The sequence below is a fragment of the Elgaria multicarinata genome, chromosome 20 (assembly GCF_023053635.1).
Source record: "Elgaria multicarinata webbii isolate HBS135686 ecotype San Diego chromosome 20, rElgMul1.1.pri, whole genome shotgun sequence".
NCBI classification, from domain to species: domain Eukaryota; kingdom Metazoa; phylum Chordata; class Lepidosauria; order Squamata; family Anguidae; genus Elgaria; species Elgaria multicarinata.
Genome location: NC_086190.1, coordinates 4950959 through 4978402, shown reverse-complemented (window position 1 = coordinate 4978402; position 27444 = coordinate 4950959). Strand labels below are relative to the sequence as shown.

Below are 27444 nucleotides of genomic sequence, written 5' to 3'. Positions count from 1 at the left end.
GGCGCTGTTTGAACTGAGCTGGCAAAGGACGTCTTGCAAAGGGCTGCCTTTCCCCTAGGAGCAGGAACTGCCACTGCCACCCCTCGACTCATGGCTGCTCCCAGGAGTTCGAAGCAAGCCTGGAAAGTCTGTTGTTTTCCAGATGGTGGGAGCCGTTGGCCTGGGAATGGCAGGAGGTGAAGCAGATGTTGAGGGCCGTGCAGTGAAGAAGGGGATGGAGGCGGAGAGGTCGAGACGGAGGTGCCGGGAGATCCTGCGACAGCGGATGAGATCCCAGCACCCGCTGTCAGATGCTCATCTCGACCCAATGAACGCGTGCCAGACCAACGCCTTCCTGCCTTGCAAGGTCGGGACCACCCAATGAACCCTTCACTTGGGAGGAGATTAAGGAAATGCATAGGCTGAAGCCGGCCAGTGGAGGGAAGCAGCCCGAAAGGAAAGCGAGGCCCTGTACAAGAGCGAGGCGGCCCTCCTAACTCCTGCACAAGCAAGAAAGCCAGGAGATTCAAATGGGTCTCCGAGAGGAAGGAAAGTGCAGAAGGTGAAATGGAGCAATACAGGGCAATGCGAGTGGATCCCTGGGAGAGAGAGCGACCAAATGTTTTTTGGCAGAAGGATGGCAAAGACTTGGATGAAACCTTCAGAATATTCCAGAGTCTTCCAGCGTCCATCACGATGCAAGGAAGGCAGCTCGGCATATGGACTGCTTCTCTATGTGGAGCAGTAACAGGAGAACTGTGCATGGAACGACCTCCAGGTTCTACCAAGTCGAAGCAAGCCAATCTCACGTACAACTTCCAGCAAGGACTTTTTGGACTTAAACAAGCGGCAAGAGCCTGGAATGAGAAATCAATCAAAATAGTGAGTGGCCACTCAGGAGCCTGCTTTAAGTCCCTCATTTGAAGGAGCCCTCCTCTGTAGCGGCCCCACCCTCTGGAAAACCCTCCCTCGTGTGGTTCGTGGGGGAGGCGGAAATGTCATCGCTTTGAAACGACACCTGAAAACATACCTTTTCACTCTGGATTTTAACTTAGTTGTTTTTATAGTGCCCTTTTAAACTTCAAAATTTTTAAATGTATCTATACTTGTTGTGTTTTATGGTTTTAATGGTTTTAATCATGCACTGCCTGGAGAGCCTCTGCTGATGGGCAGTATACAAATGTAATAAATAAAATAAAATAAAATAAACATGCAGCAATTTTTTTTTTTAAAAAAAGATAAATTGGTGAAAAACTGGTGCCCTGCTTCAAGTCTCCGCTTGCCCACACCCCCAGCAACAGTTTTCCAGGGTGACCCACAGGCCTCCACATTTTTTGCACCCTATCGCTTTAAAAGCAAAATTGACGATATGGGGAAACCAAGGCAGGATCTACACTACTGCTTATAGCGGTGTATAAGGGTTATGGTAACTGTTCAGGCCCAGGACCCATTACTTATACCGTTTTAAAAGTGTTCTATCCTGCTTGGTGTAGATTGGCCCCCAGATTGAAGAGTTGTAAGGAAAGCATTTCTGTGGAGGACATGGATGGAGAAGATGTTTTTTACTTTGGATTAATGAATAGGCAACAGTTTTTGTCCTTTTCAGACTTGTGTGTTAAATATAATTTCCCTGCTGCTGCTCAATGGCAGTTCTTGCAATTGCAACACCTGCTGGAATCGAGGTTTGGCCCAGCTGCTTTGATCGTTCCGGAGCCTCCAGCACTGTGAGAAACACTTTTAGCAGCTGAACTGACACGTCAATGTAGAACCCAAAGTTTAAGACTAGATTGGAATAGAGAATTGGAGTGCTCTATCTTGCCTAACCAATGGACGGTTGCTCTAGCATTTGTATCTGAAGTTTCTATGGATCTCAGGTTACGTCTTATTCAGCAAAAAAAAAAAAAAATTGTTTCGGGTCCATTGGACTCCACAAGTTGCCCCTTTTTGGGAGGAGTAGGGTGACCATATGAAAAGACTGAGGGGGAGGAGTTCACGATCATTGGACTCCACAATGCCTTTTCAATAAGGGTTTGTCTAACTTGCACAATTGCTGGAGATATAACACATCTAACGCTTCTTTAACTCATATGTTTTGGCAATGCCCTTTAGTTGCCCCTTTTTGGGAGGAGTAGGGTGACCATATGAAAAGACTGAGGGGGAGGAGTTCACGATCATAATTCCCCTCCACTCCCCTGGTCTAATTGGGGTTTTTAAAAATGCAGGGTGGGTGAGGCCCGACTGGGATTGCAGGAGCAGGGACGGGGAGCCCAAGATGTGCCCCATAACTGCACAATGTTTTTGGATTGGTAGCATCCAAAAGCATCCACCATTTATAGTGGACTGTACCATTTCAGATTACAGCACAAAACTAGCACTAATTTTTGGCACTGGTTTGGAGTTTGTCTGAGAATATGAAATTTTCCTCATCCACCAGACCACACCTAGGGGCATGTCTTTTTCACACTTCAGGATGTGGCACAAAGCTTGAGGTTTGTGGCACAAAATGGCACAAAACTAGCACAAAACGTTGGCACTGGTTTGGAGGTTCTATGACAAGGTTCATTTTTTGGTGTGTTAACTACGCCCCTCTTGAAGTATCAATACACAGCTGTTGGTGGCGGCACAAAACTCGGGGGTTACGCACAAAACTAGCACAAAACTTTGGCATATGTTTGGAAAAGATTCTAGGTTGGGGGGGTTCCAAGTTAACATAGCCTGGAAAATCCACAATTAGCCTGGGAGGATGGTTTTACCCCTAGCTTTTTATGTTCAGGGTTCTTTTTCAATTAGCTGCTGCTGCTGCTGCCGCTATTATCATTGTAATAATAACAATTATCACCATCTGTATTTTTAAAAAATATTCTAACAAGCTCCCATCCTGCACCACTACCTGAAGTCTCAAGTGGTACAGCCCCAGCAAGGGACTGTTCCGTATGCAATACCTGCATGTCCTGTAGGGAATTTGGGAGTTTTTGAACACGACATTCAGACGTTCAGTTTGGCATTGCCGCTATGGGGGCTCAAGCGATGCACTTGTATTTGGGAAGCGTTTTGGCAGTGGACCGGTTTTCCCAATCCACTTTCCACACCATTTGTTGTTTTGCAACCTTCATTGAAATCACTTCCAAGGCTGTTCCCGTCTTCCTGAGCTAATGCCCCAGTGGCAGCAGTGTGTGTTGGTTGCTAGCCTGGCTGGATGTCTTGCCACGTTGTCTTAGAATCATAGAATAGCGGAGCTGGAAGGGGCCTATAAGGCCATCGAGACCAACCTCCTGCTCAATGCAGGAATCCACCCTAAAGCATCCCTGACAGGTGGTTGTCCAGCTGCCTCTTGAAGGCCTCTAGTGTGGGAGAGCCCACAACCTCCCTAGGTGACTGGTTCCATTCTTGTACTGCTCTAACAGTCAGGAAGCTTTTCCTGATGTCCAGCTGGAATCTGGCTTCCTGTCACTTGAGCCCGTAATTCTGTGTCCTGCACTCTGAGAGGATCAAGAAGAGATCCTGGCCCTCCTCTGTGTGACAACCTTTCAAGTCCTTGAAGAGTGTTATCATGTCTCCCCTCAGTCTTCTCTTCTCCAGGCTAAACATGCCCAGTTCTTTCAGTCTCTCCTCAGAGGGCTTTGTTTCCAGACCCCTGATCATCCTGGTTGCCTTCCTCTGAACACGCTCCAGCTTGTCTGCGTCCTTCTTGAATTGTGGAGCCCAGAACTGGATGCAGTCCTCGAGATGAGGCCTAACCAGGGTCTTCTCCCAACGCATCACAGCCAAGGCTGTTGCAAAAGGCCCCAACGGCAGGAGTGCCTGGGGAGGCAGGCTGGGCAATGCATCGGCTGCGGAGCATGTGTTGCTGTGCTTGTGATGCACGCTGGTGTTATCACAGCCAATGCAATGGAGCATGTTTGAGCAGCGGATGCCAGGCAGAATCAGTGAGCGGCAGCAGGGTGTTGGGGGACGCAGCTGCATGTGAGAACAAGAGCCTTGCTTCCTCCCTTATGTACCTGCCCGGACCCTAAGGTCCTCCTCAGGGGTCCTTTTCCGTGAACCCCTGCCAAAGGAAGTGAGGAGCAGGGTCTTCTCTGCTGTGGCACCCCAGCTGTGGAATGAGCTCCCTGAGGTTCGCCTGGCACCTATTCTATATTCTTTTAGACGCCAGGTGAAGACCTTTTCATTCTCCCAGTATTTTAACAGTCTATAAATTAATTTTAACTTTGCTGCTTTCAATTTGTATTTCTGCGCTGCTTTTATCCTGGTGGTACTTTTATATTGTATTTTATATCATGTTTTTATACGGTTTTATACTTTGAATGGATTTGGCTTTTGTGAACCGCCCAGGGAGGTTCGGCTGTTGGGCGGTATAAAAATGCAATAAATAAATAAATAAATAAATAAAATCTGAAATGGGCTCCTATTGGCCTGCCACCATTCCTACCCTGCGCAAGAGATTTGGAAAGAGAGAGTATCTATGAACCTGGAAGAGCTGATGCCCCTTTTCTAGTCAAACCCTCAGCTGCCGGTGGAAAAATTGTCACCCTCTGGTCACCCGCCTCGGAACCTGGGCTGAAGGTTTGTGACACGTGACTCTATCTCAGGGAACTGTGCTCCTCCAGAGGCTGTTTGAAGTACAGATCCCATCACCCCTGACCTAGCGCCTCTGCTGGCCGGAACCAGTGGATCCCTTCGCTGGCTCTATCCCGGCCCAAGTCGCCTGACTCTGGTCGCATCACCACCGTTTCTAGTTCCTCACTAGGTGGTGGTGGCGGCTCGGCTCTTCTCAAGCACCACTCTCAGTCGATGGATGCATCATGGGGCTTTTTTGGGGACAAACAGAAGAGGAAACCCCCCCCTGCTTGCCTGGTAAAACAGCAACCCGCCCTCACGCAGAGTCAGCCAAGGCCATGTATATTCATTGACACTTGAGAAAATAAATAAGAAAATCTGAATTCTGCAATCCGTGTGACTAATGTAACTTAGGGCACGTTGCAATGCAGGTTTAGACAGGGGGGGAAAGTCCTAGAACTCCCAGCATGGCTGGCTGGGGCTTGCTGAAAGTTCTAGGACTTTTTTCTGTCTAAACCAGCCTAAGACTGAGCCTTTCAGCACGATTCATGGGGCCTGGGAGACCATGCATAGCTAGTATTTTAGGTTTCAATGTAATCACTGAAATTAACCTTGTGACGTTGGCATGTATGTTACTGTCACGATAGCAAAGGGTGGGTGCTACAGATAAATGAAACACCCCTAGAGTGACCCACTGACTGACTCCTTGGTTGAGCAAGGATTGTACCTTGAATATTTTGAATATTTCAAATATTGTGTGTTGCTATATGTGAGCAATTCTGTATTTTGTAATGGTCTTTGTGCTACAATTTATTTATTTATTTATTTATTAGATTTTTATACCGCCCAATAGCCGAAGCTACAAACAAATAAACTATTCATTTCAATATCCTATTATTACTTGTGGGTCAGGGTGGGAACAGAGATCAACCCAGGGCACTGAAGGTCCACATCAAACCATCAGAAGTCTTGCACTCACCCCTCTTAACTTCTGAGATCTCGGCAGCCATTGTCCACACACTTTAAAAACAACACCCCTTCTCAGCCTTAAGGGCTAGAAATTTGTCTCTCCTTCGAAAAGAAAAGTTAGATTCTAAGGAGGCTGGAGTCCTGCACCCAGAACATATGCAGCAATGCAATTAAGTGCCTGAATTAATGCACCCAGACTCTTAGAGACACCCAACCCACACCCACACCCTCCACATTCGAATTGTGTGGCCACCTGGACGTGTGAGTCTGTCTGAGACTTCTCAGAATCAGAGTCCCAGGTTCAGAATGAGAAGAGACTGAGCAAATGCTCTACAGTTTTAGGGGAACAACACATTTTATTGCACCAAAAGGTGGAAATAATTAACTTTCCCAACCACTAGCAATAGACACCTCGCTGCTCACAGCTACAAAGTCTAACTGGAGTAATTAGGAATGCTCCAAATCAACGTCAACACTTCTTTATGCTCTAAAATGAGAGATGGCCTCCCTGAGCCTGGCGTGATGATATAGTTTAGCAGAATGTTCTCTGTTGAGATCTCTCGCTCCCTCTCTCTCGTTTCTTCAGCAGCAGCATCTTGAAGTGGAAATGATCCACTGCCTTCCAGTTGCAACGTTCCTGGGATGCGACTCAACTAAACCATCCCATAATGCGTTCCAGCCTTACGACGCGCCCCGAATAGCAGACTGCTTCTCAGAAATCAATTGCGTGGAGCCGTTCGGAATCCCTTCTGTGCCTCTAACTTCCTTGTTTTCACGGATTTCTTTTTTTTAAAGACCCCTGGCACTCAGTCCACAGTAAAAAAAAAAAATGAATTCCAAAACGGAATTAAAACTATTAAGTGTGTGTGTGTGTGTGTGTGTGTGTGTGTGTGCACCAAGCAGATCTTTTCGGAGAAGAGAAGCCATCGTCCCTCGGAGGTCCCAGAATGTTCCGGCGCTGTGGTGGGTGTAATTCCCACGCAGAACAGGCAGCAGCAGGAGTCATGAATTAACGGCCCAGTCTGCGAGAAGGCAGGCTGGATACCTTACTCATGGGTAGATTAGCCATCAAGAAGTGCTCCAGTGTTGATTCTAAATGGAATCCGCCCCAGCTAGTTGTGGGGGCTCCAGCGTTCTACTTAAAATGCAGCGCTTTTTGGCCCGTGGTTCTGCTTCAGCAGATGAGCGGGGCTGAGAAAGGCCCCGTTTCAGCAGCGGAGGCAGGGGCCTTCCCAAGCCAATGGATCTATACAGGAATGGGATGACCACTCACAAGATGGGCTGGCTAGGAATCCGTCCCAGCCAGCACGCACGAGGTCTGTTTAGGGGTCATGTTTAGGAAATGAGGCTCCAACTTTTTATTTAAAAAGAAAGAAAGAAGAATCGAACCCAGCAGAAGAGTACTGGGTACCAAGGGCACCATATTCCCACAGAGGCATTGCAGAAATAATGCCGGCACGGATGTCAAAGCAGAAAAGAAAAGAAAAAAAGACTCAATTCCATCACTTTTGTTGGGTTTTTTTTTTGCGAGGGTGGGAGGGCAGGAAGCACAACAGGCAGGAACCCGTAACGTTTTATTTTATCATCATCACTCTGTCCCTACCCAACAAGGTCTCTTTAAGCATTCAAGATGGAGAAGAATCTCTTGGAAAGGAAGGAAGGAAGGAAGGAAGGAAGGAAGGAAGGAAGGAAGGAAGAGTTACGCTGTGCTCTAAAGGCAACACCATGCAACAAAATCAACCCAAGTTTCTTTGGAGGCTGAACGCAGCAACCACACCAAGGATGTTTCTCCCAGCCAAACCTAACCCAAACACCTTCGCACCTACAACGCCCCACATTTTGTAAAGTGCTTCTTACCTAAAGTGCTTTTTTAGGCCTGCAAAAACAAAAACAAAATGGAGGCTTAGCAGGTGAAGTGCTTTTAGTGAGGAAACTGCAGCAACGGCCGCGTGCGGATCTGGGCCTGCTACGGTGCTGCACTGCCCCAAGCGCGGAGCAAGGCAGCCGCCTCGCAGAGCTCTTCGTACTCCAGGTTGGCCAAGAAGCACCTCTTCAGCCTCGTTTCGACTCCGCCTCCGAGTCGGTCCGCCAACAAGGCGGCGGCGGATTGGTGAAGAAGCCAGCCAACCACCTTGTCAACTCTCAGGTCCTTTGAGCCGAGGAGGGTTCCGCCCCAGAGGCTCAGGTGGAGAACGTTGGCTGCAACTCGGGCCGAGAGCCGCTGAAAGAAAAGAGGAGGTGGAAAAGTCAGGTGGGCACCGCTGGCCTGTGTTTCTCGCGTCTCTGCTCACAAACGCTTTCCAATCTGGACGGAGCATGTTCGCTTGTTAGAATTCTGGAAAGCACCCAAGCTAGGGTTAAGGCGCTTGAGCTGGCTTACTCACATCACCACCAGAGGCCTTCTCTGTGCCATCGGCCCACGCATGACAGGGCCTTCTCAGTGATTGGCCCCAGGCTTTGGAACTGTCCCTTTACTCTCTCTTCGAGCCTACCAGAAGCACTTTGAAAAACGGTAATCTACAATGCAACCCCAGGCATGTCAACCTGGATGTAGGGGCCTCCTGATTTCAAAGGGTCTTATGCCTAGTTAAGTGGGTGTAGCTTTGCCGCTGTATGTATTGTCGAGGAAATGTGTGAATGGGCTGTTTTGTCTGTGCCCACCCTGTTTGGATGTTAGCCCTTTCTATTAGAAATTAAGTTCTATAGCAATTTGATGCAAACTGTAGCTGAAAATATATTGAGCAACACTTGCTCAACCAACAAGAAGTGTTGACACATTAGTCAGAGTGTGAACCTCCCGGCAAGGACAGGGAAAGTAGTAACCACAAAGGAACAGCTGTTCCAGGATTGCAATACCCATCTACGTATTGTTTTTCTAGTCTTAGAATTATCTGCACTTTGCACATGCATAAATGCCTTGTCTATCATTGGTTACTGTATTGCAAAACTGTATTATGATTTGTTCATTATATGAGGAAGTTCTGTTGTGCTTCTGAGGATGTTACCCTATAAGTATCTTAGTGGGCAGTCCTTCAGATCCTCTAGGGCAGCCTTCCTCAACATAGGGCGCTCCAGATGTGTTGGACTACAACTCCCAGAATGCCTCTGCTGGCTGGGGCATTCTGGGAGATGCAGTCCAACACATCTGGAGCGCCCCAGGTTGAGGAAGGCTGCTCTGGGGTTTGCCACCTTGCAGCACTGCAGGCTGCTCGTAATAAAACTTTTCCAAGATGAGAGGAATTGTGTCTTGAGAGTCTTTGACCGCCACTCAGCGAACCAAGGGAACCTGCCCTTTTGGGTTCCTCCACAGTATGTATTACTGCTATTTAGTCATCTCGCTTTTTAATATCAATGAATGATGTTTGTACAATACATCTGACAGGGTTTTGCTCATTTCGTGGCTATTGTGAGCTGCCTTTGGTATTCCGTGATGGAGGGGGGAGGAGAAAGGAAGAGATCCCCGTTCCAGTGTTTGGCCCTGGAAGTGATAACCTGTGTGTGCGCACGGCCCAACACAGATCTGACATCACAGACAGTACTTCTGCATGACCTCAAATGCAGAGCTAGTCAGCTGCCAATCACCCAATTTACACTATAGGGCAGCCTCTCCCAACCTGCGGGCCTTCTGATGTGCTGGACTGCAAGTCCCATCAATCCAAGCTAGCCTGGCCTCTAACACATCTGGAAGCCCACAGGTTAGGAGAGGAGAGGCTGGTGTAGGAAAACGATGTGCTTGGAATTTTGTTTATGTAGGGTGACCCTGTGAAAAGGAGGACAGGGCTCCTGTATCTTTAACAGTTGTATTGAAAGGGGAATTTCAGCAGGTGTCATTTGTATATATGGGGAACCTGGTGAAATTTCCTCTTCATCACACCTGTTAAAGCTGACCTCTTTTAAATCTGGTCACTCTAGTATAGCTCCTGCAGCTTTCACTGTGGTGATGAAGAGGGAATTTATTTATTTATTTATTTATTACATTTCTATACCGCCCAATAGCCGGAGCTCTCTGAGTGGTTCACAAAAATTAAAACCATTCAAAGTATAAAACAACAGTATAAAACCATAATATAAAATACAATATAAAAGCTCAACCGGATAAAATTCTCTGTATATACGAAGGACACCTGCTGAAATTCCCTTTTCTATGCAACTGTTAAAGATACAGGAGCCCTGTCCTCCTTTTCATAGGGTCACCCTAGTTTATGTTCAATTTGTTTTTCATACCTTATACAGTCTTAGGCCAGTCAGAGCGGAATACTCCATGCTAGATAGAACCAAATGCCTGACCTGGTCAAAGGCATCTTCCGGGAGGGCGGGGGGTGAGTGCATGTAGAACAAGAACTAACACAGCACGGATTGACAAGGGGAAGAAGTTTTGTCCTCGGGTGTCACCTCTCTATCACGGAGGATGAGCCGAGAATCGATCCTGCTTGATGAAGAGCCATAAACCTGCATCTCTATTTATGTAAAAGTGTTTGTTTGAATGTCCGCAATGGACTCAAAAACTATCTGGGATGGTTATAGACGTAGTGAACATGTTTAAGAAAAGGGGGTAATGTAGAAGGAGCTGGAATTAGATACAGACAGATACAGCAGGGGTCGGGACAAGGGAGTGAGGTGCACAGATAACAGAAGATTCATGTTGGCAGCTGATGTTGTAGGGAGGGGGAGAGAAATGTCATGGCTGAGAGAGGGAAGCTCAAGACAGTCTTCAAGAGATGAACAAAACAGACCCTTCCCTCAGAGGGCTTGCGGGGGTCACCATGGCGTGGGCTGTACTTGAGGGCAAGGGCAGGCATAATGTGTCGAACTCTGGCAGCTGCATAACTTTGCTCGAAGGTTTCTCTGCAGCCAACTCTGACCGATGTGCAAGGCTTTGTATCAAACTAAGGGCTTTTCCTGACCCCTGTGAAGCCGGGACCATTTGCTAGCTCTTCGATCAGCCCAAGTTGGCCCAGTGAAAACAATTGCCAGGTTTATTTTAACAAGGAGGGGAAGTTAAGCTCCACTGCCCGAGCCGTTAGTGGGGGTCGGAGTGCTTTAATGAGCGACTCGCTTCTGGGTTGGAGTGCCCATTGCTGAGGAAGGCGACACCTGGAAGCCCATGCAGAGACAAGAGCAATTCTCACCTTGGCGGGGTCCCTCCGAAGCAGCCTGCCAACCAGGCTTTTCAGTTCCGGGGGCACCGTCTCCGGCAAGGGCGGCAGCTCCTTGTCTCGGTAGTTCCTGCTTTCCAGAGCTGCTCCCCCTTTGCTGTAGAAAGGGTTGCAGACACCAAGGATCTCGTACGCAATGGCTCCAACCGCCCACGTGTCTGCCTTGGTGTAATCTATCACCACACCTGGGCCGGGGGTCACGGACACCACCTGCGGAGAGGAAGGCCAGGAAAAGAATACAAAAGGGCCCTCAAACAGGCAACCCAGGGGGCCAAACTATAGCAATGGGCAGGTCCCTTTAAATGCAAACTGAGTCAGTTGGGGATGGAGGGTGACACCATGTACATTGATGGTGCTATATAAATAAATAATAATAATAATACTGAGATCAGAGCAGGCAAAGAGCTTGACTGAGCCTGGCTACAGTGAGCCCAGCCCATGACTCCCTTGTTACCACAGCTTGGCTGTTTTCAAGTAGAATTCAAAGTGCTGTGTTTGAGCATTTACGGCTTGGGACCAGGCTACCGGAAAGATCACGTTCTCCCATATGAGCCCGCCTGTTTCTTAAGAACTTCTTGAGAGGTTCTTCTTTCGCGACCGCATCCTTCAGGGGCGCATTTGGTGGCGACATGAGAGAAGGCCCTTCTCGGTGGCTGCTCTGGGCCTGTGGAACTCCCCGCTGAGGGAAGCCACGTTCGTTAACTCTTTGCTATCCTTCCACTGCTGGGCAAAGGTAGGGTGACCATATTAAAAGGAGGACAGGGCTCCTGTATCTTTAACAGCTGTATTTCAGCAGGTGTCATTTGTATATATGGAGAACCTGGTGAAATTTCCTATTCATCACAATAAAGCTGCAGGAGCCCTGCCCTCTTTTAAATCTGGTCACTCTAGTAAGGCTCCTGCAGCTTTAACTGTGGTGCTGAAGAGGGAATTTCACCAGGTTCTCCATATACACAGATGACCCCTGCTGAAATTCGCTTTTCTATGCAACTGCTAAAGATACAGGAGCCCGGTCCTCCTTTTCATAGGGTCACCCTAGGCAAAGGTCCACTTTTTCCAAATGGACCTTTGATGTGCAAATGGGTCTGTTGGCCTGGAAATTGTTTTGACTCTGTTACTGTTGTGTTTTTGTGTTTAACGTATTTATTCCATGTTTTTTAAATCAAGTTTTATCAGTGAATGTAATCCTCCTTAAGTGCCATTTTGGGTGGGAAGCCGGTGTGCAAGTAAAAAAAACCACAGAGGGGATTTAACCCTTTCCTCTCCTGCTGCGGTCCTGAGGAAAGTCCTTCTTCTGAAGATGTTATTTGTTTTGGGGGGGAAACCCGCACTGGCACAACAAGGGAAGAAACAGTCAAAACACCTCTCTATGACACTAAACACAAGATGTTCAAGAGACACAACAGGGGAGAGATTTTATAACCGGCTTGCTTGCTTCCCAGAAGCATTAGGCTGGTCTCTATGGGATGCAGGAGGCTGGATGAGATGGACCTTTGGTGCAATCCGGGGAGGGTGGGGGGTGCTTATTCTTATGCACTTGTAACCAGATCAAACCCAGTCCCGTTTCTAGAAGCCTGTGCATGACCACAGAGTGCAGAAGCGCCGTCACTTTGGAAAGAGCGCAAGGAGCACCTTACCTCTGGCGCCATGAGGCAGCTGTTGCCTCCGCGATCCACGTACCAACTGGTGAAAGGCAGTTTCAGGCCAACCTTCTCGTCGGCCAAACAGCAGCCAAAATCGGTGATGACCAGCCCGGGACATCCAGCTGCAAAGGATGGGAAGAGAACCGAGGCAAAGAGATTTCAAAGAGAGGCGCACACAGCTGGGAGCACAGGCTGGACAGCGGAAGGGAGTCACTGCAGGTGTTTGTGCAGGAAAGGCCTTCCTAGAAGACAGAGGCCAGAGCCTGCCTGCCTGTCTCTTTATTTATTAAATGTATGCCTCTCATAGAATCATAGAATAGCAGAGTTGGAAGGGACCTACAAGGCCATCGAGTCCAACCCCCTGCTCAATGCAGGAATCCACCCTAAAGCATCCCTGACAGAGGGTTGTCCAGCTGCCTCTTGAAGGCCTCTAGTGTGGGGGAGCCCACAACCTCCCTATGTTACAGATTCCATTGTCATACTGCTCTAACAGTCAAGAAGTTTTTCCTGATGTCCAGCTGGAATCTGGCTTCCTGTAACTTGAGCCCGTTATTCCATGTCCTGCACTCTGGGAGGATCGAGAAGAGATCCTGGCCCTCCTCTGTGTGATAACCTTTTAAAATATTTGCAATCCTTTCCACTGAAATCAGTTCCCAAGACAGCTAAAATACTAGCTGTCTAGTATTTTAGAGTACTAAAATACAAAGTCATCATCAAAACACAACCGTTTAAAGAAATGAACGGCACCGACCAGCAAAAACCAACCTGGGGCGCTCAAGATGTGTTGGACTACGACTCCCATCATCCCTCCACCAGCTATGCTTTCCCCTCCTTTCCGTGTGGGAGATCCAAATCGCCATCCTTTTTGGTTTCACCTACTTTGGTTCTGAGTGTGTTTGGGGATTTGCTGTCTGCTGCTAAGGTCGGCATCCTGGGAACGGCCTTCTCAGTGGCTGCTCCCGGACTGTGGAACTCCCTGCCTCAGGAGGCCTGACTAGCTCCATCTTCACTGCTATGCTGCTGGTGGTGGTGTGTTATGGGAGTTGTAGTCCAACACATCTGAGCACCCTAGGTTGGGGGAGGCTGTTATGTAAGTACTTTTATGTTGCCTCCAGCAGGTGAGGGTGGAATCTTAATTGGGGAAAATGGCACAGAACGGGGAGGGAAGGTTGCCGTCCCCCCACTGCAGAGTCACAGTCTCAATCTGCCTCCCCACCCTGCTTTGCATCTCTTAACTCTTTAAAAACAATAGGAGATCTGCCATCTTGGGTCTACTCGTGCCTGTTAACCTTCGTCCAAATCTTCCCTTTCCAGCGCCTGCCTTGCCCCCCCATCCACACAGCCCTTCTCCGAGCCTCCGCGGCCAAGGCTTCAACCCCCGCCAACTTTCCGCAGCAGGATTAATCACTCGTCCCTGGCTCCTTCTTTCATCTCCTGCCCATGCGAGACGGGGCCGGGTTGAAAGATCGCTCCAGTAATTAACATTCTCCCTTGCCAGAGGGTGACAGCCAAGAACGGCATGGCCAAAGGACTTCGGGATTGAACCGAGCATTTCCTTGTCCTGGAATCGCCTAACGCTTAATGACCCCGAAGCATTGAGTTATTAGCCTGTTCAGGCTGTGGGACTTGGGAAATCGTCGCTGTGCAGCCAGGCAAGCTGGCAGGAAAGTCAGAGAAAATCCATTGATCAGTTAAAAAGCTGGGGGGAGGCTGAAGTCGGAGGGCAGCTGATCGTTTGGAGTGTCCTTGTTATCACTCTGTACTTCATCTGTATCATCTTAAGGCTGAAAGGAACTCTCAAGGCCTCCGGTCTACCCTGCTTCTCTTTGAGGCAGCTCTAGTCATCCTCCACAGCTCCAGGATAACAAATCCTCCCCATCTTCAGACCCCCAAACGATCTCATGTTCGTAAGGCAGAGATGGGACACAGCCTGTGGGGGCTCCCCCTCCGGGCCGGCAGCTTCGCCCCACAGCCGCCCTTCTGCCGCGAAGGGAAAGGCTTTCATCTCTGATCGAGCAGCTGATCGTAAAGAAGTTCTTTCCCCTGCTTAAGCTCTGAAAAGGGCTCCCTTTCCCAGTGCTTGGCTGGGGAGAGCACTGGTCTCTGATCAGCTGCTGATCGGAGTGAAGACCTTTTTTTTTTTTGCTGTGGGCCCAGAAGAAGAATCACAGAATCATAGAATAGCAGAGATGGAAGGGGCCTACAAGGCCATCAAGTCCAACACCCTTCTCAATGCAGGAATCCACCCTAAAGCATCCCTGACAGATGGTTGTCCAGCTGCCTCTTGAATGACTCTAGTGTGGGAGAGCCCACGACCTCCCTAGGTAACTGATTCCATTGTCGTACTGCTCTAACAGTCAGGAAGTTTTTCCTGATGTCCAGCCGGAATCTGGCTTCCTTTAACTTGAGCCCATTATTCCGTGTCCTGCACTCTGGGAGGATCGAGAAGAGATCCTGGCCCTCCTCTGTATGACAACCTTTTAAGTATTTGAAGAGTGCTCTCATGTCTCCCCTCAATCTTCTCTTCTCCAGGCTAAACATGCTCAGTTCTTTCAGTCTCTCTCCATAGGGCTTTGTTTCCAGACCCCTGATCATCCTGGTTGCCCTCCTCTGAACACGCTCCAGCTTGTCTGCGTCCTTCTTGAATTGTGGAGCCCAGAACTGGACGCAACACTCTAGATGAGGCCTAACCAGGGCCGAATAGAGAGGAACCAGTACCTCACGCGATTTGGAAGCTATACTTCTATTCAAGCAGCCCAAAATAGCATTTGCCTTTCTTGCAGCCATATCTCACTTTTGGCTCCTATTCAGCTTGTGATCTACAACAATTCCAAGATCCTTCTCGTTTGTAGTATTGCTGAGCCAAGTATCCCCCATCTTGTAACTGTGCCTTTGGTGTCTATTTCCTAAATGTAGAACTTGGCATTTATCACTATTAAATGTCATTCTGTTGTTTTCAGCCCAGCACTCCAGCCTATCAAGATCACTTTGAAGTTTGTTTCTGTCTTCCAGGGTATTTGCTATCCCACCCTATTTGGTGTCATCTGCAAATCTGATAAGCATTCCCTGCACCTCCTCATCCAAATCATTAACTTGCTGAGTGATTCAGGGCACAATCCTGTGCAGCTGTAGACAGGACTCCTACGACTCCCAGCGTTTGCCAGCCGAAAATCCACACAAATAACCCATTAAGATTTCTTTAAACTGCCTGATAGCGACGCCTGCTGTTGGGTCTCCAGTCCAAGCACAGGAGGAAGAGGACAGGGAGCGGCACTGAATATTGGTCAGCGGAGCTCTGCAACCATCTTTGAGAACTTCTGCTCACTACGCATCAAAGCCTGGAAGAGCCTCTAAACATTTCCCCTTCTACTTTAATGGCGGCCACCATAATTATTTCTATTTATTCACGGGGTAGAAGTAGTGAGTAGGGATGTGCACGGAACCCCCGATCCTCTTCGCGCCCAATCCACAAATTGCGGATTGGGCCCGCTCCGCCCTGCCTCGATCCGCCTAGGGGCCGCTCCGCTGCGGAGCTCCGGCTCCGAATTGGAGCTCTGCAGTAGCAGGGAGTGGCGCCAGGTAAGCCCCCCCTCCCTCCTCCCCCTTACCTGTGTCCGTCCCGGCCCATCCCAGCTTGACTGGAGCCCGCGGATCAAACAGGAACTGTAGGCTTCAATTGCGGCCTACACTTCCTGGTTGAGCCGCGGGCTCTAGTCAAGCTGGGATGGGCCGGGACAGACGCAGGTAAGACCCCCCTCCCTCCTCCCCCTTACCTGCATCCGTCCACGGTCCAGCAGCTGTTTCAACTGAGCCTGAGGACTCAACCAGGAAGACTAGGCTGCAGTTGCGGCCTAGTCTTTCTGTTTGAGTCCTCGGGCTCAGTTGAAGCAGCCGCGGGACCGCGGAAGGATGCAGGTAAGACCCCCTCCCCCTTGCCCCCTTACCTGGCTCTGCCGCCGTCACGGCATGGGCGGCAGCGACAGCGGCAGGGCCAAGTAAACCCCCCTTACCTTTTTTGCGGAGCTCCGGATCAAGGCGAAGGATCCGCCTTCACCTCGATCCGCTCCGCAATGCTCTGTGGCTCCCCCGATCCTCTTCGCCTCCGCTTTAAGGGGAGGTGAAGCCCCCCGATCCACTCCTGCTTCTCCGGTCCGAGGAGAAGCAGAGCACATCCCTAGTATTGAGGGCTGATGTGCAGGAGACCTGTGCACCTGCGTTTTTTTACTTTGGGATGATGATGATAATGGACATATAATCCTCAATGTATACAGTGCCATCTATTTACACCAGTGTTCCCCAACCTGAGGCTGTGCAGATGTGTTGGACTACAACTCCCATCACCCTCTGGCAATGGCCATGCTGGCTGAGAATCATGGAAGCTGCAGTCCAATACATCTAGAAGGCACCAGGTTGGGGGAAGCAGATGTCCACGGTGCTGTGCAAAGAACAGGCGTGACAGGTCCCAACCCCAAGGGGGGCATGCAGTACAAAACAGACGAGGAGAAACAGTGGAAGAAGAAGGGGGCGAGAGAGGTGTGGGGAAGGCAGGGGAAGAAGGTGTGATTATTTCAATTACGCACTCGGATGTGTGCTTCACCCCCCCATGCCTATATGGGCCCGAAATGGCCTCTGAGCACTTGCGTTAAGAGACGCTTCCGGCCCCAATGGGCAAGGGAGAGGGGAAAGGCACAGGAAAGTGCACTTTCTGGGCCTCTGGAAAGTACGCAGATTCCCCCAACTACGCTTTCCCACCCCCGCTCCCATCGGTGCCTGATAGGGCCTCTTAACACTTGGGTTAAGAGGCCCTTTCCAGCCCTGGTAGGCGGGGAAGGAGAATGATTTTTCCTTCCGACTCTAATGGCAGCCACCGAAACCTTCCACTCCAATGGCAGCCAGTCTGGTGTAGTGGCTAAGGTGTTGGACTGGGAGTCGGGAGATCCGGGTTCTAGTCCCCACTTGGCCATGGGGGACTTTGGGCCAGTCACAGACTCTCTACCTCACAGGGTTGTTGTTCTGAGGATAAAGTGGAGAGGTGGAGGCTGATGTATGTTGCCTTGAGTTCCTTGGAGGAAAAAAGGTGGGATATAAATGCAATAATAAATAAATAGAAATAATAATGGCGGCCGCCGTTAAAGTAGAAGGGAATGTGTTAAGAGGCTCTTCCAGGCTTTGAAGCGTGCAAGGGGGCTGGGAAAGACTTAGGGCAGCCTTCCTCAACCTGGGGCGCTCCAGATGTGTTGGACTGCATCTCCCAGAATGCCCCAGCCAGCTGGCTGGGGCATTCTGGGAGTTGTAGTCCAACACATCTGGAGCGCCCCAGGTTGAGGAAGGCTGCCTTAGGGCCTTTAAGACACACACACACACGTCGGGGTGGGGAGACCATTGTCTGCTACGTACCAGAATCAAATTCCACGAGGATGTTGTCGGACTTCAAATCCCGGTGAGCCACTCCGTGCCGAATGAGATGGTCCACCCCTTCCAGCAACTGCAGGATCATCATGGTGCCCAGATGAGGACCGGGGCTCTTCTCGGAGAGATACTGACGCAGCGTGCATGGGTAGCTGGACACAACAAGAAAGAAGGTGGCCGCTTGGGTCAACACCGAAATGGGGGTCCCTCCAGTCTCCTGTACCTTGCCCCCCCAACACCACAAGATCAGGAATAAACACAGGGAATTGTGTCTCCCCATTCAAAACCCTTTGTGACATGACCCAGACTAGAATCATAGAATTGTAGAGTTGGAAGGGTCCTACAAGGCCATCGAGTCCAACCCCCTGCTCAATGCAGGAATCCACCCTAAAGCATCCCTGACAGAGGGTTGTCCAGCTGCCTCTTGAAGGCCTCTAGGGTGGGAGAGCCCACCACCTCCCTAGGTAACTGATTCCATTGTCGCACTGCTCTAACAGTCAAGAAGTTTTTCCTGCTGTCCAGCCGGATCTGGCTTCCTTTAACTTGAGCCTGTTATTCCGTGTCCTGCACTCTGGGAGGATCAAGAAGAGATCCTGGCCCATCTCTGTGTGACAACCTTTTAAGTATTTCAAGAGTGCTATCATGTCTCGCCTCAATCTTCTCTTCTCCAGGCTAAACATGCCCAATTCTTTCCGTCTCTCTTCATAGGGCTTTGTTTCCAGACCCCTGATCATCCTGGTTGCCCTCCTCTGGACACGCTCCAGCTTGTCTGCATCTTTCTTGAATTGTGGAGCCCAGAACTGGACGCAATACTCTAGATGAGGCCTAACCAGGGCCGAATAGAGAGGACCCAGTACCTCACATGATTTGGAAGCTCTACTTCTATTAATGCAGCCCAAAATAGCAGTGGATGCTAGCACAGAGGGAGAGGATTCACATGAACCAGTAGCACCACTCAAAGCACCAGTTCTGGTCTCTGCTGAGTCCAAGCTCAGCAAACAGGGGCCATCGGAATCCATGACCACCCCTAGTCAGGACCGCTGAGGAACATGCACCCTTTGCCCTCTGGTCCGTCACATGAACCTCTTCACCGTGACAAGCAATTTTCCTAGTGAGAAATGATGGAGAGGATACAGAATGGCTGGCTTGAGATAAAAGGACCGGCCCTTTAAGTCTCTGTGGGAGAGAGAATCAGGACCTGGGACTATATAAGGCAGCCTTCCTGAACCTGATGGCCTCCAGATGTTTTGGAATACAACTCCCATCACCTTCAGTTTGTGTTTCCAGGTTGGGGCAGGCTGACAGAAGGGCCCGCTTAGCAAGGGGAGCTGGCCTGGAAGTGTCTCCCGGCTGTCAGAAAAGTTACAGACAAAATAATTCAGCCCAGCGCTATTTTTGCATCCAGCCGTTTCTTACAGCAAAGTTACCCTCCTCCCCAGGACCTGTCCAGGGTCCTGAAGATCTCAGCTCTGATCACTCTTGCTTTCTGCTTCCTCACTTTGGAGTGGGAGTCCACACATTCGCTGCTTTGCACCACTGCCTGACCGGCTTCCTCCAGCCCCCACTATGGGCCCAATCCTCACTGGGATCTGTGTAACTGATCCTTGAGCTGTTCCCCATTGTCTTTTCTGTATCCCATTCTCCCTCCCTCCTTCTCTTTTAAAACAAGTTTCTAATTCTCATGGTTTAAACCAGCCTTCCTCAACCTGGGGCGCTCCAGATGTGTTGGACTGCAACTCCCAGAATGCCCCAGCTGGGGCATTCTGGGAGTTGCAGTCCAACACATCTGGAGCGCCCCAGATTGAGGAAGGCTGGTTTAAAAAAAACATAAAGGCATTAACTGTCACAAACTCTAGTTGATGGAGGTGAGCTGGGGTGTCTCTTTTATACTCTATCTAGCTTCCAATCCCAATTTTATCTCCTGCAGTCGCATTTAGTATGGTCAGGTGCAAAAGGGGTCTGGGGTATGTGTGTGCTGCACTTTAAAGAATGGTGTAAAAGAAAGGACATTTCAGCAGGTCTCGCTCTTCTGCGCAACTGTTAAAAGGTGCAAGAGCCCTGACCTCTTTTGCATCTGGCCACCTGGGTCACAATTCCCTATCCTCATGTCCCAACTACTGCTCAATCATTTCTTGGGCCATTCCGCCGCCCCCCACCCCACCCCCCATACGAATTTCTGCAAAAGGGCAGCTCTTAAGAAAACAAAAATCTGTAAAATAAAATAAAAAACCCATTAGTTATTAGAGCTAATTTTGGTCAATGGAACAGATCTGTCTGCACTTTATTGACTTATAGCAAAACGCTGTGCTGCCTACTCAGAAATACACCCCACGTAACTAGAGAGGGCTTACTCAAAGCGGGGGTGGGCAACTTGTGGCCCTCCAGATGTTTTGGCCTACAGATCTCATTGTGTCAATGGTGTAGCCAATGGTGACGGATGATGGCATTCTAGGCCAAAAACATCTGGAGAATGTCCACCTCTGCTCCGAAGTAAGTAGAAGTAGGATTGCAGATTTTTAGATACAAAATGTGAGTTCTCTCACTGGTGGGTAACAGTACTGAGCAAATAAAAGGTGGATTGACACATCGTAGTCACTCTGAGACACAGGTTGGTAGTCTGTGTCTCTCAGCTGATCGCCATGCAGCATACCAGAGCACCTGCATTCTTGCTACTTTTCCCCGCTGTCCAGCTGATCAGCCATCACTGGGTTGGTTGAGGGAACCGCTGTTCTAGTACTGCTACGAGCAGAGGGGAGACAGCGATTTGGATCGGAATCATTGGGTGGGCTGAGGGAAGCTTTACCTTCTGCCAAGACCTTGCGCAACCCAGATGAAGCAGAAATCACTGCTTCCCCGCTGATAACAGCATCCACAACGTCGTGTTCTTGGAAGCGGAGGACAAGCTTTTATCCAAAACCATAGGGCTAGAAGCCAGGTATGCTTACAGGCATGTAGACTGTGAACCAGCCAGCATTCTCATGACTTACTTCTTCATCACCAGGAAGAGCGTGCGGCTGTGCCCAATTCCAGAGGGATACAGGGTGGAGGGCAGAACATCTGGATAGTCCACCGTGGCGCCAGGGAGCAGCGGGACGTGCGACGTGAATGCACGAATTACCTGGACTATATTTGGGTGAGGTTTCAGCCTCTTCTTCCCAAAGATAGGCTTCCTGTTTCAAGACAATTCATGACCACTACTAGCACACTACGCATTGCAACTGCAGTTTTAATTTGCAAAGTGCCCAGACTGTTCTCATGGTGTTTGTTCTTATAACAACCCTGTGCTCGTTACGTTCCCTGTTTTAAGAAGGGAAATGGAGGCAGAGAGTTTGAGTTTGTCAGGGCCATGAACTGGCTCTGATGTCAAGGCAGAGGTGAACATCAGAAGTGCCCTGCTGGATCAGATCAAGGGTCATAGAATCATAGAATAGTAGAGTTGGAAGGGGCCTATAAGGCCATCGAGTCCAACCCCCTGCTCAATGCAGGAATCCACCCTAAAGCGTCCCTGACAGAGGGTTGCCCAGCTGCCTCTTGAAGGCCTCTAGTGTGGGAGAGCCTGCAACCTCCCCAGGTAACTGGTTCCATTGTCGTACTGCTCTAACAGTCAGGAAGTTTTTCCTGATGTTCAGCTGGAATCTGGCTTCCTGTAACTTGAGCCCATTATTCCGTGTCCTGCACTCTGGGATGATCAAAAAGAGATCCTGGCCCTCCTCTATGTGACAACCTTTTAAGTATTCGAAGAGTGCTCTCATGTCTCCCCTCAACCTTCTCTTCTCCAGGCTAAATGTGCCCAGTTGTTTCAGTCTCTCTTCATAGGGCTTTGTTTCCAGACCCCTGATCATCCTGGTTGCCCTCTGTTCACACATCCTGGACCATCTAGTCATAGAATCATAGAATAGCAGAGTTGGAAGGGGCCTACAAGGCCATTGAGTCCAACCCCCTGCTCAATGCAGGAGTCCAGCACTCTGTTCACACAGTGACCAACCAGCTGTCGAGCAGGGACCCACAAACAGGACATGGGTGCAAGAGCACCCTCCCACCCATGTTCCCCAGGCGCCATCGGATTCAGTTCTTCCAGAGCAAAATAAAACTCTTTATTGAAGATCATTGTGCCCTCTGTAACCGTGTCATATTTAGAATTAAGTAAAAAGGCAAAGCATCTCCGGTTCGTGCACTAACCCGCCTCCACCTCACGTACTCTAATTCCGTTACTCACTTTCTGGTTTGGGGTGGGGTGGGAGAAATGCCTCCAAATTTGAAATGGAAAACCGTTCCAAATGGCGGTTTTGCACAAAGAGCTGCTGCATCATGAGGAAATATTTCCAGAAATCTCAGACCTTTATTTAGTATCCTTGGCTCTAACCAGATATAATGGTAAAGTGCAAAAAGGGATGTGGGCTGCCTGGCTAAGGGGTTGGAATTATGCTCTTGAGTAGTAGAATTGACTTCATTTATAGTTGCAAACAATGGACTGGATCCAGATTTAGAGTAGACCCACTGAAATCAAGGGGACTCAAGTCATAACCAACAAATCCCAAGTCAGGATCCAACCCAATATGTTTTCACTGTTACTGCAACAAATTAATATGCACATCTGCTTGGATGCAGGAGGCTTCTTGGGCCTTCTATGCCAGTGGGATCATTTGCCAAAGTTGGAAACATGACTTAATGTTTTTGATGATTTAAGTTAATCACTGCTGCTGTGAAGTAATGGTAACGATGATAATGATGTTTCTATTATTGGTGCATTATCATCATTATTATAGGGACATCACTATACAAGCTGCCTTGCAGATTTACAAATGTAATTTAGACAGGCCCCTGCCCCAAGACGCTTACAGTCTAAATGCACTTCATGTTTGATTACAGCGGAGCATGAACACTGCATTGTCAGGTGGTCCTCCGTGATTAGCCCTTCCGTTTCGCAAGGATGGAATGAGTGACAGGCCTTTCTACCGCCGGTGAAACTCCAACCATAAGCTAAACAATCTGTTGCTTCCTACTAGGCCAGCCTTCCTCAACCTGGGGCGCTCCAGATGTGTTGGAGCGCAGAGTTGGAGCGCTCCAGTTCTGCTGGCTGGGGCATTCTGGGAGATGCAGTCCAACACATCTGGAGTGCCCCAGGTTGAGGAAGGCTGTACTAGGCAAAATAAAGTAAGTAGCAGAAGGCCAACATTCCACATCTATTGCTTTCTCCGCGTGAAGCATATTCACTAAGGGCCAAGAACCGCCTTCCTCTTCTACTGGATTCCCCCCGAGACGTTCACGAACGACTGCTTGAATGGTTGCACAAATGACCGATTGTTCGGTTTCATTTTACTGGAATATTATGGAGGTTTTAGGGCAAGGGGTTCAGAATTACAGACCCGTGGGCCAAACTGAGCCCAGCTGGGGTCCCAATCCGGCATTCTGGAGTTCCCCATGATGCAGCCAGGCCCCCCTTTCCCCGGCTGCCAATCGTCTGGTGTTTTCCTGGGGTCTACGTACGTCAAGTTCACCAGAGTTAGAAGATCATACCTAGGGCAAGCGATCGCTCCAAATTCTCCAGAGAAGGCAGAGCCACTGGCTGGAACAAGCTCTTGAGACATATTGCTGAGGATGCCTTCGCTTGAAGAACCGGCCTGCAAGAGCCGTGACAAAGAAAATTGTTTATTTTCCTTGGGATCAAATAAAAAGCCGCTCTGAGCAAAACACGGAGAAGGGATGGAGGAGGGAGACGCAGGCAGGCTCAAAGCGGCTGATTCACAAGGCTTTTGCTGCTAGTGGTGATGATTACGGTTAGTGCCGGATTACTCAGGCAGCACTGCTGTTTTGTTTCCAGTCAGGCTGTTCCTTACATTTTTATTCTCCCCACACCTTTCAGAAAAACAATGGCAACCGCTGAACATTGGTTTGACATTTTGACTCCCCTGGGGTAAATTTCAGACTGACATTAATTATCCCTCGACTGCTCATTAACGATTTGAGCTTTTCCAACGCAGTTTCTTTCAGCGTCTTAAATATACTAAACATTTTACTCCAGTTTCCTGAGAAACAAGGCATGGGTGACTTGGCACACGCCAGATGTTTTCCACAAACACAAGAAGCTGCTTTAAACTGAGTCAGGCTATGGGTCCATCTAGCCTAGTATTATCCAGGCTAACTGGCAGAGGCCCTACCTGGAGATGAACCCGGGACCTTCTGCATGCAAACCACTCAGCTACAGCTCCTCCTGACTCCAACTCCCATAAGCCCCATACAGTGTGGCCAATGGCCAGGGGTTCCGGAAGTTCTAGCTCAAAACATCTGGAGGACAACCCGTGAGAAACAAACTGAAGCCTGGATCCTCACCGAAATGTTCCACATCATCTTGATAGCCAGTGGGAAGCCAGCTCCCCAGCGATTGGCCTGGCAAGACTCCACCACCGGCGCTTGGATATCCGAACTGCCACCCTGATCAGGACGCCCCGTTTGGGGCTCCAAGCTTGTCTCGCCTCGGGCGGCGAAAGGAGCGGCCGCTTCGTACACCGCGGCGCTGCAGCCTTTGCCGATTGGCTGGCCAATGAAGTACTCTTCCAGTTTGAAGCCGCGTTGGCGGAGTAAGCCCAGGGGATCTTGCTGAGGCTTGTTCCTCTGGACAAATATCGTCTGGAGGTGGGGAGTGAGAAAATACATCACAGAGTATTAAAGTCATTTTTGGAGGGTAATGTCGTCTGGTTGTAGCAAAGGGAGAAGCGACACAGCAGGGCCTGCTAGACTAAGAGGCTGAGTTCGGACGACACACTAGGGGTGGTGGTGGTAACAGGAACAGAGCAGGAAACAACCATGGATTAGATACAGCGTTCCTCAACCTGGGGCGCTCCAGATGTGTTGGACTACAACTCCCAGAATGCCCCAGCCAGCTCTGCTGGCTGGGGCATTCTGGGAGATGCAGTCCAACACATCTGGAGCGCCCCAGGTTGAGGAAGGCTGGATTAGAATGTCGGCCAAACTCAGCCAGAGACTAGCTTTAATCAGGGTCCCTCTCCTTCAATTTTCATCCATGAGCAACCGTTCCACCAGGCTACAACAGAGAAAGGTAAGATCACCTGGGATGAGAGACCAGTTCCATTTGGTTCCTCCTGTCCCTCAAGCGTTTCCATTCAAGCACGACGCTATAAGTCCTTGGTAACTGGTGCCTCGTTTTCCCCTTTCCCTCATCTTTTTTTTTTTTTTTACTTTTGTTTCGTATCTTTCAGATTGTAAGCCAGAAGTCAGGGGCTGTCTTGTTGTTACTGAGCAGGATAAAAATGCTTAAAATAAGGAGTGCGTACTTGAAGAGCGAAACCTGTCAAAAAACTTGAACTTCCTTGGCTGTTTGCTATGCCCTACAGACAGGTTACTCAATGCAGAAAACTTTGGGGGATGATCTAAGAACGTAAGAGTCAGTGAATTCATTAGGAGTGCAGTCCTGTTTGGACAGAAAAAAATCCTACAACTTCCAGCATTCTGTAGTTTAGTGGATTAAGTAAGTACTTTCTCTTGGGCCACAGCTAGACTTAAGGTTTATCCCTGGATCGTCCAGGGGTCAAACCTGTTCATCTAGGTGACACACAGGGGATCCAGTGCTCAGGCAGGGGCGAACCCTGGATGATCCCAGGATAAACCTTAGGTCTAGCTGTGGCCTTGGTTTTAAAACAGACTCCACAGAATCGCTCATAGCTTTCAACAGGCTTGTCTTCCATGACTCTTATCAAAACCTTTGTAGGAATCATCTATGGTACTGAGCATCACATCTGGTGGCAGTGAGTTCCCCATGTTTAATTGTGCCATGTGCGGAGAAATCCCCACTTTCCCCTCTAAAACTACTGCCAACTTCATTAGGTGACATTACCTTCAAATGCTATAAAAGCAAAAGAACACATTCTGTTTTTCTCTTCACACCATCCATAATTTTATGACATTTTTATCGTATCCCTTCTTAGACGTCTTTCCCCTTCATCTCCAAACTAAACAAAAAACTAAAGCCCATTTTTTTAAACAGAAGTCCCATTGCATTCAATAGGACTTACTTCAAGGTAAATTGTGCATAGCATTGAAGCTTCAAGGTACAATTCTATACAAGTTTAGACAGAAAAAAATCCTACAGTTTCCAGCATTCTCCCTACCAGCCTAGCTGGCTGGGAAATGCTGGGAGTTTTAAGGGATTATTTTTTTCTGTTTAAACATGTATAGGAATATGCTCTCAACAGTTTCCTTTCCTCATATGGAAGGTGCTTTGGTTAACATCCGAAAGGGGAGGAAAGCAGTTAGAAGCATCAACTACACCTGCAGCAACTTAGGTAGTAGACTCCTGATGGAATAAAGCAGGGCTGTATCATTCTGTCTGCAGGCAGAGAATGCCATTTTGTAATCTTCCCTTCTGTAAAAACAACCACCCGTAAATAACAATTTCCCTGCAAGTAGAAAACTAGCATCACCAGGAGGTGGCTGAACTAGGACTTTTCCCTCCGATGTGTTACATTTCTACTAGCAGGGGCTTAAATGTTTTTTTAAAAATGTTTTGTATGGAAGGGGTGTCATTCAAAAATGGCACCATTTCTAGCTGCAGCCTTTAACTGGCACAGTCAACCGTGTATTAAGGTGACCACGTGAAAAGAAGGCCAAGGTTCCTGTATCTTTAGCAATTTTATAGAAAAGTGAATTTCAGCAGCTGTCCTTTGTAAGCATGCAGCACCTGGTGAAATTCCCTCTTCATCGCAACAGTTAAAGCTGCAGGAGCCCTGCCCCCCACTGTAGAATGACCAGATACAAAAGAGGGCAGGGCTCTTGCAGCTTTAACTGTCGTGAAGAAGAGGGCATTTCACCAGGTGCTGCATGCTTACAAATGTTATACTTATACTGTTTTTATGGGTTTTTTTTTAAAAAAATTGTATACTTTTAATGTTTACTATTTTTAATGTTGTAAACCGCCCAGAGAGCTTCGGCTGTGGGGCGGTATATAAATGTAATAAAATAAATAATAAATAAAGGACACCTGCTGAAATTCCCTTTTTTATGCAACTGTTAAAGATACAGGAGCCCGGTCCTCCTTTCCATAGGGTCACTCCACCCTTTATACCACCTCAGGATGCTGTTATGTGCAGAGCAGGCCTAACAATCCCTCACTTCGGAGGGCCCAACAAACCAGCTGTCCCCCAACCTCCAGAAGTGTTGGGACTAGAATCCCCATGATCCCCAGCCAGCATGGGGGTAGCCCAACACATCTGGAGGGCCCACAGGCTGGGGCAGGTGGCAAACCCTCCCCGACAGATGCTGAAAGGGAGCCCTCTCCCGTCGCCATGGCAACGCGGCCTTGTCCGCCCCATCACCTCCTCCCGTCGCCACGGCAACGCGGCCTTGTCCGCCCGCACCTGGATGTCCTTGCAAGCCTCGGCCGCCTGCCTCTGCTCGGCTAACGCCGGCTCCAGCAGCGCCAGCCCCAGGCTGAAGGCCAAGCCGAGGCGGCGGGGGCCGAGGGGGACGCGGGGAACCAACTGCCGGAACAGCAGCAGGCCCGGCGACGGCGGCCCTCTCGTTAGGCCTAGCCGGGCCGCGGCGTCGCGTAGGAAGCCTGAGCGGGTTGGCTGCGGCGGAGGCGGCGGCCGGAGCAGGAAGGCGGCCGGCGGCGCAGGAGCGGGAGGCGCCCCCCCGAGCCAGCGCCACAGCAGGCCCCGGCCCAGCCGCCCGGCCCGGCCCAGCGCCTGTCGCAGCGCCATCCTCTCCCCAGGCCC

At 49.4% G+C, this 27444-nt stretch overlaps 1 protein-coding gene across 1 annotated transcript; it reads right to left on the bottom strand.

The window, feature by feature from the left end:
- Nucleotides 1-5841: 5841 nt before the first annotated feature.
- Nucleotides 5842-27444, bottom strand: PINK1 (PTEN induced kinase 1). The gene is made up of 8 exons (XM_063145310.1): nucleotides 27085-27444; nucleotides 24044-24340; nucleotides 23231-23334; nucleotides 20701-20883; nucleotides 17702-17865; nucleotides 12299-12426; nucleotides 10635-10871; nucleotides 5842-7726 (listed from the first exon to the last, which is right to left on the bottom strand). Exons 1-8 carry the CDS (start codon nucleotides 27427-27429, stop codon nucleotides 7472-7474), a joined length of 1713 nt encoding a protein of 570 aa, XP_063001380.1. The 5' UTR covers nucleotides 27430-27444; the 3' UTR covers nucleotides 5842-7471.

Bases quoted from the DNA above. Each gene is read 5' to 3' on its own strand.
- PINK1 (XM_063145310.1), bottom strand. From the start codon at position 27,429: ATGGCGCTGCGACAGGCGCTGGGCCGGGCCGGGCGGCTGGGCCGGGGC. The intron at 12,427-17,701 runs GTACGTAGCAGA...CATCCTTTGCAG, and splicing joins CCTCGTGGAATTTGATTCTG to CTGGATGTCCCGGGCTGGTC. The intron at 10,872-12,298 runs GTAAGGTGCTCC...TCCTCTCCGCAG, and splicing joins GCTGCCTCATGGCGCCAGAG to GTGGTGTCCGTGACCCCCGG.